We start from the raw sequence: 18365 nt of genomic DNA on the forward strand, positions 1-18365 counted from the left end.
ACCTGTGGAAACAAAAATCACCAAACTCGAACCACCACAGACTGTTTTCCTTCCTGGTGATGAAGGAAAATGCTGGGCTGGCATGTAAAAGGGCATCATTCCCTTCAAAGACCTGAAGCTCCATAAAGCACCCTCCGACAGCCAAACCCATCTGTGCTCTGATTGGATAGTTAAATTTGTGATTGACATGACATTGACCAATCACATGAAAGGAAGAAAAATAGGGTCAAAATTCGTACTTGTAACTTGAAACTTGAGTGCAGAGTTTCACACTTATTTTTTGGCCACACACAAATCTTTTTTACGCACACACAAATTCTGTTTACACATACAAATCTTTTTTAGGCACACACAAATTCTTTTTACACATACAAATCCTGATTTACAAGTACAAAATATTTATGACCACAATTTGAACCCATACAGATGCAGTAAAGCTGTAGGAGCCAACAGCTGTGTGGTAGCTAACTAAACCGATTCTCGTGTGTTTTTTGGTGCATTTTTAATATAGTTAGATTCCTCTTCATTTATCTTTAGTAAAAGCCTGCTGCAGTTTTGATGATGAAAAGTCTTGCATGTTATTTCCTGTTAGTTACCAGTAACTAGCAGGCATTTGAATCTATGTTATATGGATGCTTTGCTAATGTTAATTGATGGTAAAAGCCATAAAGCTAAAATCCGGACTTTGGAATGCAGGTCCTTCTTCTAACATACACTATGGGATATACACATAACACAGAGACATTTGAGAGGAATAGATTGAATAAAGCAGTATAATTGCACACTGCAAAACAATTTCTAAAATTCACTTTTTTACTTTTGGCATTATTCTGTAACAGACAACTCAAATTCCAACTTATTATTATTTCTCTTAGAATTTCTTAATGATTACGACTATTCTTTTAATGAGATATTAATGAGATCCCAGCAATCAATTACTCGGCAAGCCCATCTAGTCTGTGTGTGTGTGTGTGTCAGCTGCCATGTGCTCAGTTGGATCAATTCTCTTCTACAACCACTGACCTGGAAAAAGCTGAAAAAGCTTTGCCTGCTCTGCTATCAATAGACAGTCTAATTAAGACCAGCACTGTCTGCTCAAATAGTAAAGACACTGGCTAGGATTTTATGAAAATTCCCTGTCAGTAAACCTAAACCTGGAGCTTCTGCAGATTAACTGTGACTCTCAGTGTATTTGACTGTGGCCTCAGACTATGGATGCCCTTGCCTGTGATAGCAGGGAGTTCGCCTGGCACTGAAGGAGGCCATCTGTTCAGCCTAGAGTGAAATGTATTGGATCGCTGTGAGGTTGCTTACACAATAGTGAGACAGGATTGGGTTAGAACTCTTTAAAATTGGAGCTATCCATTGGACCATGGATCATCTGCCATTTAAAACAATTAGAGAGAGGACACATCTGTGTAGACTGGACTTAAGCCGATGGATGGGACAGGCAGCAAAGCCTGCTCCCTCTCTCAGAGAGGCACAGCAAAGAAGGGCCAGCATTTCTCAAAGTCATGGGCCCCCTTGAGTCCGGCTACCCCCATGTTCAATGGTGATCAAGTCTGGCTGGAGGAGCTGATAGACCCTGCTTCTAACCAGTCCTCTCCCAGTCAGCCATCTAGCCCCAGCGATCCAAGCAGCAGTCCAGGAGGCAGCAGGAGTAGCAGTGACGGCACTGACAGCCTGCACAGCTGGAACTCTGGGGTGACCTGCATCCTGCACAAGTCTATCAAGAAGCAGAGCCAGGAAGCTTTTCAGACTCGACTCAGAGGAGACAGAGAGTCTGAAAAGCTTGGAGCAGTTCCTTCTAGCAGGCCTCATGGCAGAGGACATCCACAGGCAGAGCAGGGAGGAGACAGCCACAGCAGAAATCTGCATCAAGGGAGGGGCTCTGTACTTTCACACACCAGCTCTAAAAGCGGCAAACCACAGTGTGTACTGGAGGAAAAGATTGAAGCCAAACTGAAGTTTTCCCAGTTCCTGGATGAGGTGACATCTAATGTGCTTGACCCAAACAGCCTGCAGGCATTTGGAAAACCAGCATCTCCCTCTGGCTTCACCAATACAAATGCTGATCAGCCTCAAGCAGAGATCCACGTGGTGAGCCCCAGGCTACCCTGCTCAATGGCCCAGCAGCAAGGCCCTTTAGCCGAGCAGAAGACTCCAGAAGAGCGGACTTCTCCTGACCTGGTAGAAAAAAAGTATCTGGAGACGGACATCGACACTGTAAGGAAGGGCGATGAGCTGCACGACCTGGAGATAAAAGCAGACACACCAGAACAAATAGATGAGAAATATGTGATTCCACCTCCTCCAGAGTTCAGTCAAGGATTTAAGATGAAGAGTCACTTTCCTGAGTTTCACTATGACTTCCCCAGATACCCCTACAGATCTGTCTCTCTGCCCAGGGGCATCAACATGGTGAGTGATGAAAGTCTTCCCAGTCTTTAATCAAAGCCAGGCCTCTGAACATATGTTGTGATTGGAACGGAAATTGTTCCTCTCAGTTTTTGAAGAGACGTCTGAGTAAATCAAGCCTTTGTATGATTTGAGTTAGCCATTCCTGATTTTTCTGCTCTATTATTAAGAGCATAAAGAGCTCAAGTAAGCACGGGCATGTCACAGAGTTACAATGTCTTTGTCTAGTGCAGTCTGTGGAGTTTTGTTTGAATAATCCAAGAAGCAGTTGCATATAAAATGAATGCTAGAAAAATAAATAAAACAATAAATTATTAAAGCAAGAGTTATAGGGAGAAAATTTAAAAAGAAACTTTTATAGCCCCACTACAGAACTTTGTTATCGCTATCTGAACCAGAAAAACATTCATATACTTGACATTCCTGCCTTTATCCCATTTTACAGTCTGTATGTTATATAGAGGCCTACTTGCATACACATATAAGACAAAACGAAAGATACAAAACATAATAGTCATTCCAGCATTTTGCCCACTTGAGGGCAGTAGAAATGAACTGCAAACACCACACAGACACCTTAAATGTTGTTGAGTTTCTGACCTCCAACCTATGCGCTAATTTTAGCTCTGATTTGCTCTCCACCATCTGTTAGTTATTCAGTGTGTTGATTTGACTCATATGCAGTTGTTTTTCAGGCTTTTTATTATTTTGCTGAAAAGAACACTGGGATAAAAGCAAAACATTTAAAGTTATGACCACTGAAACGCCTCTAGGTCTAGAAGAAGTTCGAGCTTTGGGGCGATGAGTCTCTCAGAGTCTTACACAGAGTCATTCAGTTTACTGCTAATTATAAAAATATGGCTTGCAATTGACTTGGGTTCGCCCAAGTCAAGCTCTTTAAAGTTGTCACCTCACTGGTGATTATTAAACCTAGAATATGTAGTCAGAAAGCAGACAAAGCATGTCATCCTGGTGATGACATTATGAGTGTTCCATGCAAGTTCTGCTGTGCTAAAGCTTCCAATTAATAGTAAATCATTTGGAGCAAGAATGAGCTGTGGGTGTACGATTTCTCCTGCTGACCCACATAGACATCCTCAGCTGATTCAATAGACTGGGTATACTGATGTGTCTGTAAGTTTGCACAGGAGCGCTGCTTCATGCTGACCAATAAGCAGACTTTTATGGGACTCCTCATTAGCATTCTACCCATTAGCAACTCCTCCACACAAACAATTTGAACTGAACAATGCTGTCATTTACTGACTCAGCCCACTCGCATTTAGTTTTTGACATCCATCATTTACTCAGTTTGAAATATAACCTTGCTAAAATGGCTGTGAAAGCAGCAAACCTTGTTGCACAACTGTTTCCTTCTCGAGTAGCAACCAGTGTTTCCACTGGCTTACACCACTAGAGTGCATTACACGGGAGGACAAGCCTGAGGGCTCAATCAGCAATTACTACAACCAGCGAGGGTATTTTTGCAGTCTCAGCATGACATCCATGTCAGTGGTGGATGATGAGGATGATGAAGCACTTGGCTGAGGTTACCTAGTTGCTAAATGTGCACCGCTTTCCTGACTAGAAAGCGTGCAAGCTTATTGTTTTACATCTCCGGGTTTGGGGTCTGTTTTTTTTTAGCATTTCTCACCCCCCAAAAAACCAAACATACTTGACAGATCTTCAAACTCTGTGTCGCTCCCATTTAATAATAAAGGAGAAGATCACATTGCCTTAATTTATTGTCTGATTAAAATTCAGCCTTTGCCGTCACCTTAGCAACTGCTTGAAAAAAGGTGGGTGGTGTGTGGGGGCTGAGAGGCAGGCATGTGAGCCTGTTGGCGTTCATCTCAGTGTGAGTGTCTGTGTGTCGCTGCAAAGTTTCATCTCCTCACACAAGTCCTTGTACTTGTAATGAAACATTCTTTGCACTTGACCTTCTGCTGTGCACACACAGACACACACACACACACACACACACACACTGAACACGCATTTCCCCCCACCCCCCGCTTTAAGGTGTGTTTTGTTGGTAATCTGACTCAAATAATCTCTTCGCAACGACTGCTTCCTTCATTAATTACAGGAGATAAATATGGATGAACGTCTCCCCTAAGTGCAGATAGTAAAATCTGCTTTCTAGCATTCGTCAAATTATGAAACATGATAACATAACAGCGTGGATACCACCCTCGATCGGGCCTAAATTTGAACGGAGATGGGGGAATATTCTCAAATCGATGCATAATTCATCGCTTTCTGAAAAAAAGAAAAATGGAAAAAAAGCAGCCGATTCATATAAAACCTATTCTCCTTAACAGCCAAGGACTTGAGATGTAAGATTCAACAGATTGAACCACCTGTTCCCCCCACTCTCCACCCCCCCCCACCTCCCCCTTGTTTCCCCTTCTTTCTATGTCTCTCTCCACATCCTCCTCCCTCTCTTTCCCTCTGTGCTCCTTCTCTCTGATTCAGCACCTCGACAGAGATACTGAGTCGCTGCCAGTATCCCTCATGGGGGGGCTTGCCATGTATCTGCAGTCTGGCTGCAATGGAGGTTTTCACTCTCCCTCCCTCCCTTTCTTCCCCCTTTCCTTTGCCTCGCTTTCTCACTCTCTCCCCTCGCACTATGGTACGATTGTTCTCTTCTCACCTCAAGTGAGCGCAGATGTACACATCCGGCCGCAGTCTGATGAGCGGTGCATGGGATTTCTCACTAGTAAGGGAAAAAGGGAAGAGGAGCAGATGAGGGAGCACGGATGTGAGTGGGGGGGAGTGTGGGGACATAAACAAACACATAGGGAAACACAAAGTGTGCTTGCTGAATATGTATGTTTCTTTTCTCGTTCTTTCTTTTTCTTTTCTTTTTTTTTGTGGAGGGTGTTTGTGCTCCAACGGTGCTCCACTTGGCAGCTTCTGGGCCAGTTTGATGGGTCCGCTCCACTAACATGCTGTCATTTCCTTTAGATGCCTGACGAAGTGATGAACAACATAGACACCATCAGGTAAGCTTCACCCTCTCCCTCTCTCACTCTCCCTCCTTTTCTGCACATATCTTTCAGCACTCCATCATCACGCCCCCACGTTCTCCCTGTCTTCTTCCTTTAAGCTCCTTCCCTCCCACTCTTCCTGTCTCTCTCTCTCTCTGTCTTTCTACTCTTGCACAGTCTCTCCCTCACTCCCTCTTGTCTTTCCTCCTGGCTCAGCTGCTGCCGCTGCTGCTGCTGCTGCTGCTGGAGTGGCGTGGTGCTAGTGGCAGCGACAGTTTTAGTGGTGGAGGAGGAGGTGGTGGGGTGGGTGCATGTGTTGGGGGTTTTCTCCGAGCTTTAAGGGAAAGCTGGGTAAACCAATCCAGATAGCATATAGAGAGGGGGTTTTCTCCATCCCCGGCGAGGCTCCGGCAGCAGGATTTTTATCTCTCGGTCTTCAGGATGAAGCTCTGCGCGAGCGGAAGGTACTGCTTCACTGTTTGCATCTTTGATTTGGATTACAAAGCTGCTTTTGGTTGCGTGTGAATATGTGTGTTTATGTGCTCATCTGTACGTGATGTGGCTGCACTTGCCGTGCTCTCTGTTTACTGATGCAGCGCTGTTAGGAATGATGCCTCTTCTCTGATACTTTGTCAAAGATAAAAGGGTGTATTTTGCAGAAGAAGGCTGACACGGTTCCATGCGGGGAACCTCTTGGCTGGAAATCCGCTGCAGTGACTATGGCGTTACTGTAAAAGCTTTTTTCCAAACAGATCAATCAGGAGTTTTTTTTTATTTATTTTTTTTATTTGAAATAATCTTGAATCTTTTCAGGTTCCCAAAATGTCCATTCACGACTGTTACACATTGGTTTCTGTGTGATTTTTGGACTGTCACCTGTCGGAATGCACCTGTAACACTGATTAATTACTCTGCATGATAACGCTGTTTTTCCACCACGAATACTTAAGCAAGAGCAGCTCTGATCTGTATGTTTTTCAACATGACAGTCAAAAAAACACAAACGTGAGCGCGTGCTGGTGTAGACGGATTTTAATGAGCTCATTACAAAATTGCAGGTGCTCGCCCACTTTTCTGATTTAAGTATTTCAGAGAAATAGAGCAGCAGCGGAAACATGACGAGATGCAGGGGCCACCCCCCCTCCCTCTACCTCCCACTCTCTGTTTTGCACCTCACTGGCCTACAGTAGACATGTTTTAATTAATACCAGTACTAATGAACCATTATTAATCCGGCTCAGATGAAAACAGATCCCAAGCTTTTCCTTTTGTGTTAGATTACCGATGGTGTTATTACGATTTCAGGAAGATTACAGTTTAAAAGCCATTTAACCAGTCGACGAGGGGTAATTAATCTTGACGGGGTGTTTCTTTAATAGGAGGCATCAATTGTCCTCACCTCTGTGTCACAGCTTTAATTGAATTATAGCAGCTGTGCCGAAATAAGAGGGGGGTAGCCCCGTGTCTATTCTGCTCACTTTTTGCATAGGAAACCAGGTCACCTGTAGCCTATAAGCAAGCTGTGATGGGGTTAAAGAGAAATCAGGACCCACCTGAGAGTCTGACCCTACCTCTTCATCCCCCCCACCCCACCATATCTGCGAGATGCCTTCGAGTCTAAATGATGAAATGTCCTGAAATCTCTCACACTCCGTTGCTCCTGCTCTCTCGCTCACTCTCTCTTCCTCTTTCGCAATCCCTGTCCCTCTCTTGTCCGGGCTCATGTGTCAGGGCCCTGGAGATGGAGATGTAAATTTTGCATAGCGACACATTGGAGCTCCAACGCAGAGGAGACCTCGGGTGGATTAAACAGATTTAAAGTTTCAAGGAGTTTTAAAAAAAATCGTTGTCAGAATACTCTAGCGGATGAATAACAGTGTGAAGGGTTTTATTTTAAATATAAGATTGATACCGCTTTTTAAAAAGCATGATTGACAGCCAAAGATTGAGCAAAATTATTATGTCTCGGTGAGCGGTGATGGAAGTGACGTCCTTGAGAGGCAGTAAAACAAAAGTCTGGGTTAGTTTTTAGATTTTTAGGATGCTGATTGATGACATTTTTTTTCTTCCATCAAACCCACTGCGACTGGATATAATTTCAGAATAATATATGCACATTAAGAACCCTCATTAAACAGGAAGAGAAGGCGATTAAAAGGTGCTTCATACTGTTAAGTTTCAGAATGTATCCTGCACTTTATATCTTGGTCTTTTTAAGCCTGTTTTTAAGTAGATCTTTTTAGATATATACAGATTAAAGAAAGAACAACATAAAGTGTCATGAAGAGGCCAGATATGAGCTTAAATGCTCACTGGGATATGAGCTATAAATAGGCACTCACTCATTTGATGTGTTAATGATGGTGGTGGAGAGAGTTATCCAACACGTGACCTGCCAGGTGTTCGCTTGGCTTGAACTCTGGTGACTTTGAAGACCACAGATCTTTTTCTTTTAGTCATTAAGTCATTCAGTGACCCTTTGTGCCCTAAAGGAAGGGATCTGTATTCATTATGTTTCTGCACTTTTGTTTTTTGTTTTCCTTTAAAAAAGCTCAGTTAGTCCGCGATAATGTCTCGGCCTCGATCTGAAGGTAAACCGAATCTTCCTACTCCTCTGAAGCTCACTAATTAACATGTCCCGTCTTGTTCATTTAATCTGCACAAAAGCAGCTTGTAGTTTTTATAGCTTGGTTATTCCACAGCTCAAATGAACACGATACATGTCATTTATTGAGTTTCATTCGTGCTGCTTTGTGGACTTTGTTCCTTGCGACAGAGCCACGCTGCCTGTTTCCTAATCCAGACTGGCTGCCAGTGGTATGAGAGTGATATCAGTTTTCTCATCTAATTCTTGGCAAGAACACAAATAAAAGGCTCTCCTGAAGTCTTCCACTGCCGTTTAATTTGAACTTAAATTTGCCAACTGGAAGGTTTTTCTCTGCTCGTTCGTGTGGTAGTCGCTGTTTGTGCTGTGTTTCAGTTATTATTGTTTCTATTTGATGCTAATAATACATATAGAACACTGGGCAGCTGCTCTATTATAAATGAGTCAAACGGCCATGTTTATGTTATAGCAAAGGCACCTGTCAGCGTCTGGGATGTTGTCGCAGGTTAGTGAACAGTTTTCAAAGTCAACATGGTGGATAAATGGTGCCGAAATGGGGCAAGGTGGACACCAGAGTGACTCCGACAAGGGCAAGATTGTTTGCGTTGAAACATTTCCAGAACAGTGATGGCAGGTTGTGGGAGTCAGAGGATTGACAAAAAGATCTGCTGCTTGTGATCATATTCATACGTGTATTCATAGTTTTCACGCAATATTACATCGCTATAGGAACGCCTACCTAGAGGACAAACAGGGGCTTTCCCCGTTTGTTCTGCCAGCTGTTAACTTGGATGCACTTGGAAGTCCCTCAGTCCAGTTTCTTTGGCCATTTTGTACCAATCCATCCTTTTCCATAGCAACTCTGGTTTCTTTTAAACTGGTTTATTTCATAGAGATGTCGCCCGTTAATGGACATTAGTCTCAAAATACTGCATGAGACAGAAACATTACAGATTTTAGCAAAATGGCTAGTTTATATCTTTAGTCCCAAGGTAGATAACAAAAAATATAGCCTACTATATGCAAGACATCAATGGCATTCAGAGTGAGTCATTTAAACTCACAATTATGAGACAAACCTCAAGCTGTTCAAAAATATTACTACTAATACCCATAAACTGGATCAGCATGAGATGGATACAATCTCTTGTCCATATAGGAACAACATCTTTTAATCGTTGAATTCAGGTTTTCAGTCTCAGGTTTATAAAATCAACCATGTGGTCACGTAGTCTGCCTTTACAGCCATTTGTGAATGAATGGGTTTAATTTGTGAAAGAGCTCACTGAATTCAAGCGTAGTACTGTAGTAGGATGCCACCACCATTGTGGCATATTCCATGATCAACTCTCAGTTGATCTACTGTTAATGCAAAGTTGAACCACAAAGCAGTAGACCACGATCATTATCAAACTCCTTAGGTAGCTCCTTTAGGTTTATTGTATATGTGCACTTTTTTCCATATAGTGTTCCTCCTTCCCCCTCCAAACAGCAACATTATTGACCCATCCAGCTCCAAAATAAACAGAACTGTCTGTACTTTTGTGCACTTCCATCCCGTTGGCAGTCTGAGGAATTCTCCACAATAAACACGTGTAAAATGCTGCCAAAATGAAGCTCTGGCTGGGACCTCACTGTGGTGGGTGCTGTTTATCGATTGCAGATACATAAAACTTGCAGTATATTTACATAACTTTGTTTTTCTCCTTCCGAGAAATGACTATTTGTGGCTTGAAACAGCTGGAAAATTAACAGACTTTTGTTGCAATTCTATGGAGTGTCCCCTAAGTCAGAATGATGAGAACTACGAAGACCTCAGGGCACCTTCAGATTCCCTGAGCTGTTCTGAAAGGGGAGTTTTGGCTGATCATTATAGATAGAGAGATGTTAGAGCAACAGAGAGGACGTGTTTGAAAGCGGCGTGGGAGAGAGGCTGCTCTGAAGAGGCGAGAACTTAGTTTTGACCTGCTGAAGTGGACAGTGTTGCTCTGACAGACTGATGCTCTCCACTGTCCTCTGTGGTCTGACCAGTCAGCCTCTCTCTCCCACACTGTCTGTAGGTCTCTCTATCCTGAAGCTCTGAGAGCTCCCCCAGGGGCCATTAAGCCTATCTTATTATCTTAACCCCATTATTTCTCCTCCCCTTTGCCTTCTTCAGCACCAGCGGTCAGGTTGTGCTGGTCCAGATTTATTCCTCATTGTGATGAAGCCTGCCTAATATGACAGCGGCTATAACTCAATTTTTTTGTAATTTGACTTGAATTGGACATTTACATAGTAATCGGCATTGTAGGTCAGTTTGTGGTCAATGGAAGTGACACCATTTTAATGAATTTTAAAGTGAGAGTTAGATTTTTTCTGAACAGAAGCCACTGTGAAAGCCAATGACGAAGAATGGTAATGCTAAAATATAGCTGGTAAGTGAGCTAAAATAGTGTTTAGCACAGAACTATAATGCTAAACTTGTTAATTTTCAGACCCAGAAATCCGTCTTATGTATACAGTCTATAAAAATACAGCAGTATTCACTAAATGGTTGCTAACCTTTGCATAACCCCTGCATAAGAGTGGTTTGGATAAAATTCTCAAACATGTGTTTTAGAAGTTACTGGTGTCACATAGATAAGTACAAGGTTTCTGCTCTTACTATAACAAAATCCAACAACACAAGCAGCTCTGAAGCTTAATATCAAGGGTAATTTGAAGGATTTCTAAAAAAAAAAGGTGCATGTAAGATGAATCGCCAGGCTAAAAATGACACCAGTCATCGGGACATTGCACTGGATATTTTGGTTCCTCTGGGTTGTGATTTTGGGCTCTTTGGCTTGTTCTGTCAGATGTTTCTGGCATCACAGAGATACGTGCAAGCTTACCTTTCTTACAACTAGATGTAAGATGTAAAACCCGGCAGTGAGCACAAGTCATCAAGACGCTGAGGCAAAACAAATTATAAATCCCTTTTTTGGTTTTTTACCCTTTCCATAAAAATAGGGCAAGCGTACTTTACACTACATGAATACGAGACACCACTCTGAGACCTGTAGGGGTTTTCCGTCATGCCGGGCATCATATAAAATGAACGCAACATATAAAAAACATGTTTTTGTACTAATCGTAGGAATCATGCAAGATTTTAAGATACGCAGCTCCAGATGAGATGTCAGTTCAGTGGCTGTGGGCTAAATCTCTAGTTAGCATGCCTGTGAAAATAGCAGACGCCATGTAAAATTCCCATCTGTTAAAAGTCTGACACAAACTCATGCCTGCACAAGAGGTTACATTGCTGTTGGACAGATACAATTGTAGAACCCATCTTCTCAAATCAAATAAATGCATTTCTTAAAATGTTGAACTGTTATTCAAAACCTTCTTTTTTAACCAAGCCATAAAGCATTTAAAAGCCAAACTGCAGGGACCGTTGTAATAAAGAGTATCAACCTGTGAGAGTTTAGAAGAAAATTAAACAGATAAATTAAAGCTTTTCAAGAAAATGTCTGCAGCTTGTTTGCCTCGGTCAAGCCGGAGGTCACAGATTACCCTTGTTTTCTTTCCAAGCCGCTACATTAATGGGGCTATGCTGGAAAGTTATTAGTGCTATATTGCGTCTTCCCAATATAGTGCCTCTCTGTGTTTTTTTAAAGATCCATTCATGCATCCCTGAGTTGAGGCTTTTTAGGCAGCCTCTTGAGAGTTATGGATGGACCAGTAAGTACATCTGTGTATAAGTGCACGAGGTAAATGCTGAGGAAACTCACGCACACACACACACACATACACGCACAGAAACACAGAGCACTACACTGCAGGCTAGATATGCAGAGGTTGTTCCTTTGTTGCATCTAATCACTACCTGTCCATTCGAGCTCCACTCGTAAACAGCGTGCTGCGATGGTGGGTGGCGTGCTGTGCATGCGTGTATGTGTGTATACACATGTGTGCACATGCATCCATGTGTGTTTGTGTCTGTTCTATTTTTAATGAGCTGAACCCGTTTGAAAGCCGCTTGTGTTTTTCCATCCCGTCTGCTTTTGGTTGTGGTTGCAAACGTGGCAAACACTGGCCTTGTTTTTTTGCACCACAACAGCATTTTCACAGCTGTATTTTTTTCCTCTTTCCAACCAGCAAAATAAATAAATAAATGGATAAAAATGAAAAGACTGTGGACAGAAATGCTTTTATTTATTTATTTATTTATTTATTTATTTTCTGCTCTCATCCTTTCTGGGAAAATTTAAATTGTGAAAGTAATTCAGAACCACTGAGATGGAACAAAGTAATCAGCGGGAAAACTTTGGTTTCAACTTGTGAAAGAGTTTAAAAATTGGGGTTATTGTGAGAGGGTGTATTCTGGGTCGAGAAAGACGTGATCTCAGCGTCTTTGCTAGGACAGCTCTCGGAAGGCTTCGCTGGCACTATGAGTATCTTGTCTGAAGGATGAGCTCTTTTTTTTTTAGAGCAGCATGTTTTTATGTTTTTAATGCGCTCAGTGTGCGGGTTTGTTCTTTTAGGAACGCATAGGTCATTGTTTTTGCCACTCTGAGGCTCCTAGCTTGAATTTTATCTTTGTTTTTTATTATTTCTATTTGCAAATTTGAAAGTTTCTGTAGTTCCTCAAGGTGAAAGAAGTATTTGCAGAGTCATTTAAATGATCTGTGTCATGTATTGTGTTGTTTTCCAGCAGGATTCTGTAAAAACTGCAAAGCCATTAAATAAAACTTGATCAAGACTTGAAGCATGGGCAAGAATAGAAGCAGTTCAGTTCTGGAGTGGATTTGATCACGCTCTTTAAAATGGCAAAGCATTCAAATATCAAATTTTTGATTCGGACATGGAAAACAAATTTCTTCCAGGGACTGCCCAAATGCACTCAGTCAAAAGCACAATAAGCCTCCATAAACCCAACATACCTACCTGACCACTTCATTAGGTACACCATTCAACTGCTCATTAACAGCCAATCACATGGCAGCAGCTCAAAGCATTTTTACGTTTGCAGGAATGGGGTGAAGCTGAAGTTCAAACAGAGAATCAGAAAGGGGAAGAAAGAGGGTTTCAATGTGACATGGTTGTTCGTATCAGCTGGACTTAGTATTTCAGAAGCTGCTGATCTACTAGGATCTACTGAGAATGGTCCAAAAATGAGAAACACAATCACCATTACACCACCAGCAGCCTAAACCGTTGATACAAGTGAGGATGAGGTAAGTGAGGACTTGCTTAAATAATTAGGGAATCACAAATGAGTGGTATGCTGAAAACAATACTCTGGTAGGGAAAGTGTTAATGTATTAAGTGGTAGAGGCACTCTTGGAAGATAAATAAACAGATAACATTCAAACCAGTTCTCTAGCTTTGCATTTCATCATTATACCGGTGCCTGTATCAAACCCTCTTTTTAACGCGGTGCCATTTTCTACGTCTAAATGTCTGCCTGCAGCTTATTCTGTGGTTGATGTTGGACTCTGTTCTCTGTGTTCACTCCTTCAGTTTTGGCAGAACAGAACTGTTTGTATTTGGGATCGGCGAGCCTCCATCACCTCTTCCGCTCATTCTAAAATCCTCTCGGGATGTTGTCGTGATTTCACACTCCCCAGAGCCGGGTGCCATCAGCAGCACGTGAAATCCGTTCAGCGGGTCATTATCCCCTGCTGCCGCTAATGATGTTGGTAGTTGCTGTGAAACTACTTAGGTGTCTGCTCCCGAGTTAATCAATGCAGGACCGAGAAACAGCTAAGACATAAACCCACACACACACTGACAGAATAGCACCCTAATTTGAAAGCTGATTTTTGTCTGTGAGGTGGTTGAGTCATACTGTACATGCCATTGGACTGAGTGACTACTGCAGGTTGTTAATCCGAAGGCACAGGGGCCAGAAAGAGCATCATCTCTGCCTTCTTTCCCTGCTGCTGGATGAGTCAGCCACTCGGGTTCCCCCGCTCTAATGCTGAGGTCTGGGCCTGTGATAAGGGTTTTTCCTGAGAGCCAATCTTGCTGAAAGGTAGATGCAATCAGGAAGCCAGGAAGGAAGAAAGAGATTGACGGAAGAGGCGAGGAAAAGGAGAGGAAGGAGGTAAAGAAATGATGACTTTTCAGCAGAGACTTCACACCCGCTCTATTTGCTTTTCCTTTGTAATTTGGCAAAGCTCGCTTCCTCTTTAATGTCTTTGGCTTTATTGTAAATACTCTGGCTAGCAACCCCCCCCCCCACAAACACACACACACCCCTCTACTTTTCCATCTCCCTCATTCCACAACTTTAATGCCCTCCTCCTCTTTTACCACCTCCCTCTTCCTCTTCTTTTCAATGCTCTCGAATGTCAGCGTGGCACGAGTGGGTGGCAGGCACCGCCATCCGAACGAGCCCCTTGTAAGGTTTTGCTGCAGTGTGAGGATGGGCACAAGGAAGACGAAGAAGCAAGCAAGCGAGTGAATGAGCGAGGGTGTTGCGTGCGCGGTTGTGCGTTGGCGTTTTGACAGCGGACGCCTGATGGGGCCTGAGACGTGTCGCTAACAGCTGTCCTTTTTCACTTTTATGGCAGACAGCGTTACTTTAATTCAAGCCTGGGAGAAGGAGGTTGAATAGGCAGAGCTTGTGCCGCAGAGTAAACACAGGCACACACACACACGAACGCACAAGCAGGAACACACCTAGACTTATAGATACAAACAAATGTGTACATATGCATACGGACAATCAAGCGTACACCTGCATGGATAAACTCACACATTTCTGCCACTTTAATGCTCTCAAATACATGCTCGCACCTGCCAAATCTTAAACACACACACGCGCGCGCACACATATTCGAAGCTGGTATGACTCAGAGGGGAGCAGCTGGAGTGAAGGCTCCAGTGGCGGTAGTGAGCTGTCACCATCTGGAGGAGTACATGTCTCCCTGCCTTCTCAGCCAGTAGCAGAAGTCACCTCCCAACAACTGGGCATTAGTAGATCAACATGTTTCTTTATTTCATAATACGTGCGTGTGTGTACACAATATCAGTGGGTACAACACCCCAAACATGAGCTGTAACTCGCTGCAGTCCCATCCACAGTCGGTCATTGCTTCCTTCCCGGATGGTCAGCCCGCTGCTCGGATCAGAGGAGCTTTGATCAAGCTTTGACAGCCTGTCTCATTCAATAACATGCGCCATTTGTCTGTGTGCTGAAGGCTGCACCTGTGCTGCGGACGCCACCAAGACGCAGAGGACTGGAGGGATGGAGGAAATATTTATACAAAAGACTTTCAGTCTTTCAGGCTTGTCAAACTCCTTCATTCACACTGCCTGGATGTGTCAGCTCCTCTTCTTTGTGTTTGGACATATACGAGATGAAGACACTGAGTCTGCAAGGGATGTTTGTTTTTACTGATAAGTCTGATATCCGCCTGTCACAGGAGACTTTCCCCCACCACTAGTGACATGAAACAAGTCTATGTCCTGCCAGGACCCAGAAGCAGTTTTTTTTAACCTCCAACAGATTTTGTCTAATGGCTCCTGACCACAAGCAAACAATTCAGCATTAAACACAATATTTAAGAACGTAGAAAAGTTTTGTGAACATTTATGTTTTTTTAAAAAGATATAGACAAATGTTTCAAACATTTCATTTTTTGTATGAAGGCAGTTGTGGGGGTTGTTTGCTTATGTTCTAGAGTGCTTTCAAAATTTCATCAAACCACACTCACACAGCGTGTCAGTGATTAGGCAGCTTAGTGCTTCTTTGCGTGTTTTTCCATGTCAAACTGTTAACATTTTTTCTTTTAATATACAGCATTTGTGGTCACAAAAGAATACTTCTCATTCAAAATCAGGTTTTCAGTTCCCCAAATGTTCCCTAAACTGAGTGGGGGGAACTTAGATTTTAGAAGAAGATGCAGACAAGCTGTTTGTGGGAGCCTTTAATTTAAGAAATAAAAATATACACAGAATGTACTCACCGGGCGCTTTATTAGGTACATCTTAATATTAATTGGTTGGACGCTCTTAAATCTTTGAGGCACAGATTCAACAAGGTGCTGGAAACATTCCTTCACTGGTACTAAGGGGCCCAAAGTGTGCCAAGAAAACATTGTCTACACCATTACACCATCATGCAAGGCGGGATGGATCCATGCTGTATGCCAAAATCTGATCCTACCATCTGAATGTCACTTTAGTAATCGAGATTCATAGACCAGGGAATGTTTTTCCAAGCTTCTGTTGTCCAGTTTTAATGAGCATGTATGAATTGTAGCTTCAGTTTCCTGTTCTTAGTTGACAGGAGTGGCACCCAGTATGGTCTTCTGCTACTGTAGCACATCTGTGCAAAGGTTTGATCAGTAGCTTGTTTAGAGATGCTCTTCTGCATACCTTTGTTTCATGAGTGATTGCTGCTTTTGTATCACAGTCAACAGATGTTGTCAAATGCTTTCTCTTTAAACCCTAGAGATGGGTTTGTGGGAAAATCCCAGCAGATCAGCAGTTTCTGAAGTACTTTAACCCAGTATACTGACAAAGTGTGTAATAGACCCACTGGTCCATCCCGTGAATGTCATGCTTTGCTTCTCCTACGCATGAAATGGACAGGCATGCTTAAGTTGCAGTACCTTTCAGTGCCAGCAGAGGGCGATAATGTATTTAAAAGCAACATAAAAACAGTCATGGACGAACTTTTAATGAAACACATATACACGTAAACACATATCAGCCACGTAGCTTAATATTACGTGGAATAGAAGCCTGGATTGTACTTCATTCCTACTTTGGTCAGTTTAACTTGTTGGCTTTAAATAAACTATCGCCCTCTACTGGTACTACAATTTAATTCCATTTCACACCTAGGAGAGGCAAAGCGTGGCATCCACAGGATGGTCCTGCAGGTCTATTACATGCTTTGCTGTGATATTGGGTTGATGACTCAGAAAACCCTGCCACGACAACAACTATCTCATGTTCAGGCCCTTAAATTACCTTTCGTCCTCATTCTGATGCTCAATATGAACATCAGCAGGTCATCTTGACTGTATCTACATGCGTAACTACAATAATCTGCTGCCATGTGATTGATTGGATATTTGAGTTAATGAGTGTTCAAACCGTGAGCGTATATATTCCCTCTCCTTTAATGGATTCCCCTCATATGGTAGCTGAACTTTGCTAGAAAGCTGAAAGGAATCCCTTGCTCTTTATGTCTGAAGGACTGAGTCCAAAGCTTGACATTTACAGCTGATGTCTCAGACAGTTTTACTTCTCATTTTCGCTTCCGCTGTTTCTTTGCAGGAAACGTTGTGCACCGTCAGTGGAAGAAGTAAGACAAAAATGGTCTTTACTTTGAATTTAGTGCCTTGAATTTAAGGAAACGGGACAAAACTCGTGGGATATTTGCCATTAAACTGTCCACATTATGCTTAATGGGATTTCCATGTCATTTAGTCTTCTACACAGGGGTTTGCACAGTTAAAAAGACAAAGTCAACACCAAATAGAGTAATTCTCACCCACAAAGAAAAGCTATTGAAGTCCTTCTTATGCCTCATTTGTAGTCCAGACTTTTCCAGACTTTCTGTTACTCATCTACATAACAGTGGTATAAGAGTGGCTAGTTTTGGCACATATTCTCCAAAATATCTCAGCCATGAGCAAAGCACACCAAATGTTCTGGTGTCGGGTACTAAGAGTAAACGCATGAATCTTCACGGCATCTGAAGACCCAGTGAATTATTTTCAGTTTGATGCAATATCCAGAGGGGTAAGTTGCAAACGTTGCTATGTGTGCTCTGTGCTCAAAAGGGATTTTATGTAGAATGAGAGTTGGATCATAGCAAATTCGGGTTTTCAGGGGGAGAGGCCTTAAATAGACTGGAGCTAAAGAGCATTTCAGACAGAAGGTGAGAAGAGGAGGTGCAGCATGTGAGAAAAATTATGAGAAAAGCATTTATTTTATTTGTTATTTTTAGTAGCAGATCCCCTACATACAACTACAGGCCCTTTAAAAAATACAATGGGTTCTTTCATATGAATATGACCAACAGAATCTGTCCATGGATCTTAACATCAGTTTTGTCCTGCTTGACTTGTCCTTACTAAAAGTTGCCATCCTGTCTGTTTGCTTTGTTTGGCAGGGTCAACACAGATAGATCACTCACTAATTCCAGACTTAGCTGGTCTCCTTTGGAAAACTAACATAAATGCTGTCTCCCTGTGGTCAAGCCCTTTAAACACATGAGAGGGAAGGAACACAGACAAACCATGAAAAAGATATACATTGGCAAAACCGCCTTAAAAGTCCCCCGAAATGGCGGCAAACATCCGAAAAAGAGGTAAGAGTGAACGTCTCAGACGCCATCTTTCCATCCATCCTCGTTTTTT

General features: G+C 42.6%; 1 protein-coding gene across 4 annotated transcripts in view; it reads left to right on the forward strand.

The window, feature by feature from the left end:
- The first annotated feature begins 2379 nt into the window (after window positions 1-2379).
- The window catches only part of LOC102194912 (brain-enriched guanylate kinase-associated protein), a 35836-nt gene continuing 19850 nt past the window's right edge, over window positions 2380-18365 (forward strand). For 2 of the 4 annotated variants that reach the window (XM_005731136.1, XM_005731139.1), the window contains exons 1-2: window positions 5586-5875; window positions 18119-18316. In XM_005731136.1, the coding sequence (XP_005731193.1) occupies window positions 18219-18316 (98 nt within the window). In that variant the 5' untranslated portion in view covers window positions 5586-5875; window positions 18119-18218. Of the gene's footprint in view, window positions 2422-5388; window positions 5427-5585; window positions 5876-18118; window positions 18317-18365 lie in introns of those variants that run through there. The other 2 variants (XM_005731137.1, XM_005731138.1) reach the window with 2 other exon arrangements.

The sequence above is a fragment of the Pundamilia nyererei genome, unplaced genomic scaffold, assembly GCF_000239375.1.
Source record: "Pundamilia nyererei isolate P.nyererei 1_Seehausen unplaced genomic scaffold, PunNye1.0 scaffold00041, whole genome shotgun sequence".
NCBI lineage: Eukaryota > Metazoa > Chordata > Actinopteri > Cichliformes > Cichlidae > Pundamilia > Pundamilia nyererei.